Below are 1,628 nucleotides of genomic sequence, written 5' to 3'. Positions count from 1 at the left end.
GTGTGCATATTAAAATTAACAATTATATTTGTAATATTATTTAATTTATTATATATTTTATATTAATAATTAATTTTAGTGGATAGCACATGACGTGTTTGCATAATTGCATATGACAAGAGGAATAATAAGTCTTGTTAATTAGCACGGAACACTAAAAAGAAAGAATGTAGTGATTTTTATTAGTACTCTAGCCTTGTAAATGACTTTAGTTAAGATGGCATGGCTTGCACTTAGGTATGCCGGCTAATTGGCTAGAGGTTAAAAGCGCGAAATAGAGGCATGTCCTAGCAAAAAGGAGGAAGGAAAATAAATAGGCAAAAAAGTTCAAATCGCAATCGCATGAGAGAGAGTGTATGAGAGTGTGCAGGTGCAGCGGCCAGCACAGGCACATCAGATGACGGTGATTTAATTTCGATTTGGTTGGGAGTCCTTTCATTCTTTGTTTCAATTTCATTTCATTGACGCAAAAACCATATAACTAAAAACCGAAATAAAAGGAAACGCACCGCAAATCTGGGCGGAAACCTAAGTGAGTCTGTGCAGATCAGATCATAGTGAGATCCGTTTGGGTGTTGGAATCGCATCCGAATCCAATGGAAGCAATCGAAGAATTGTATCAGCTTTCTGATTCCATGCGCCAGGCCTCCTCCGTCCTCGCCGACGACGATCCCGACGACCCCGCCACCTCTAAGCGCCCTTCCACCTTCCTCAACGTCGTTGCCCTCGGCAATGTCGTAAGTTTCTCCGATCCGCTTCTCGCCATTTCCAATTACGTATCTCTCTGTGCAATATGCAATGCTTCCATTTCATAATCTGTCTGAGAATTTGAGTGCCCCGCTCTCACACTCTTTACGCTTCTCTGTATAACAATCCAGTATTCCTTTATTGTTTAATCATTTCGTTGATTGATGTCTATGTATCGGATCGGATCCATTTTGTTAAACTAATAACGAACCAAATTGTGGTGGTGGATCAGGGTGCTGGCAAATCTGCTGTCTTGAATAGCTTGATTGGACATCCTGTTTTGGTAACTGCTTCATTCCTATTTGCTATTTCCGTTACTCTTTGTTTGCTGAATGGGATTTTGAGTACCAATAACTGAACCATTGGCGTTGCCAGCCTACTGGCGAAAATGGTGCAACCAGAGCTCCCATAAGCATCGAATTGAACAGGGACGGCTCTTTAAGCAGCAAGTCCATCATCCTGCAAATTGACAATAAATCTCAACAGGTTTCTGCGAGTAAGAACTTAAGCTCATTATCTATTCATTTTGAAATGTGGTTCAAAAGAAATTCTACAAGCATTCTTTGTTCCTATCATCTTTCTGATTCATTGTCTTGTTTTCCTCTCATAGGTGCCCTTCGGCATTCTCTACAGGATAGACTAAGCAAAGGATCATCAGGTAGGAGCCGTGATGAAATATATCTGAAACTTCGAACCAGTACAGGTAGGCCAGGATCACTTGTAGTCCCACTTCCATTATGCATGAATACATTCTACCTTTGAATACTTGCTTTCAATGTGTTAATATAAAAATTCTGTTTATGTTAGTTAGGGCACACTGGAGTTAGTCTTATGGTATTATGCTCAATACTATAATTTCCAATTTATTATGATCTCATGTT

At 39.6% G+C, this 1,628-nt stretch overlaps 1 protein-coding gene across 1 annotated transcript in view; it reads left to right on the top strand.

The window, feature by feature from the left end:
• Window positions 1-212: 212 nt before the first annotated feature.
• LOC107465550 (dynamin-2A) overlaps window positions 213-1,628 on the top strand; it is a gene marked incomplete in the record, with an annotated part of 11,610 nt that continues 10,194 nt past the window's right edge. Inside the window, 4 exon segments of the mRNA XM_052258034.1 lie at window positions 213-737; window positions 980-1,030; window positions 1,123-1,243; window positions 1,358-1,450. Coding sequence (XP_052113994.1) covers window positions 597-737; window positions 980-1,030; window positions 1,123-1,243; window positions 1,358-1,450 — 406 coding nt within the window.

The sequence above is a fragment of the Arachis duranensis genome, chromosome 1 (genome assembly GCF_000817695.3).
Source record: "Arachis duranensis cultivar V14167 chromosome 1, aradu.V14167.gnm2.J7QH, whole genome shotgun sequence".
Lineage (NCBI taxonomy): Eukaryota > Viridiplantae > Streptophyta > Magnoliopsida > Fabales > Fabaceae > Arachis > Arachis duranensis.
This window is presented reverse-complemented; position numbering and strand designations above follow the sequence as displayed.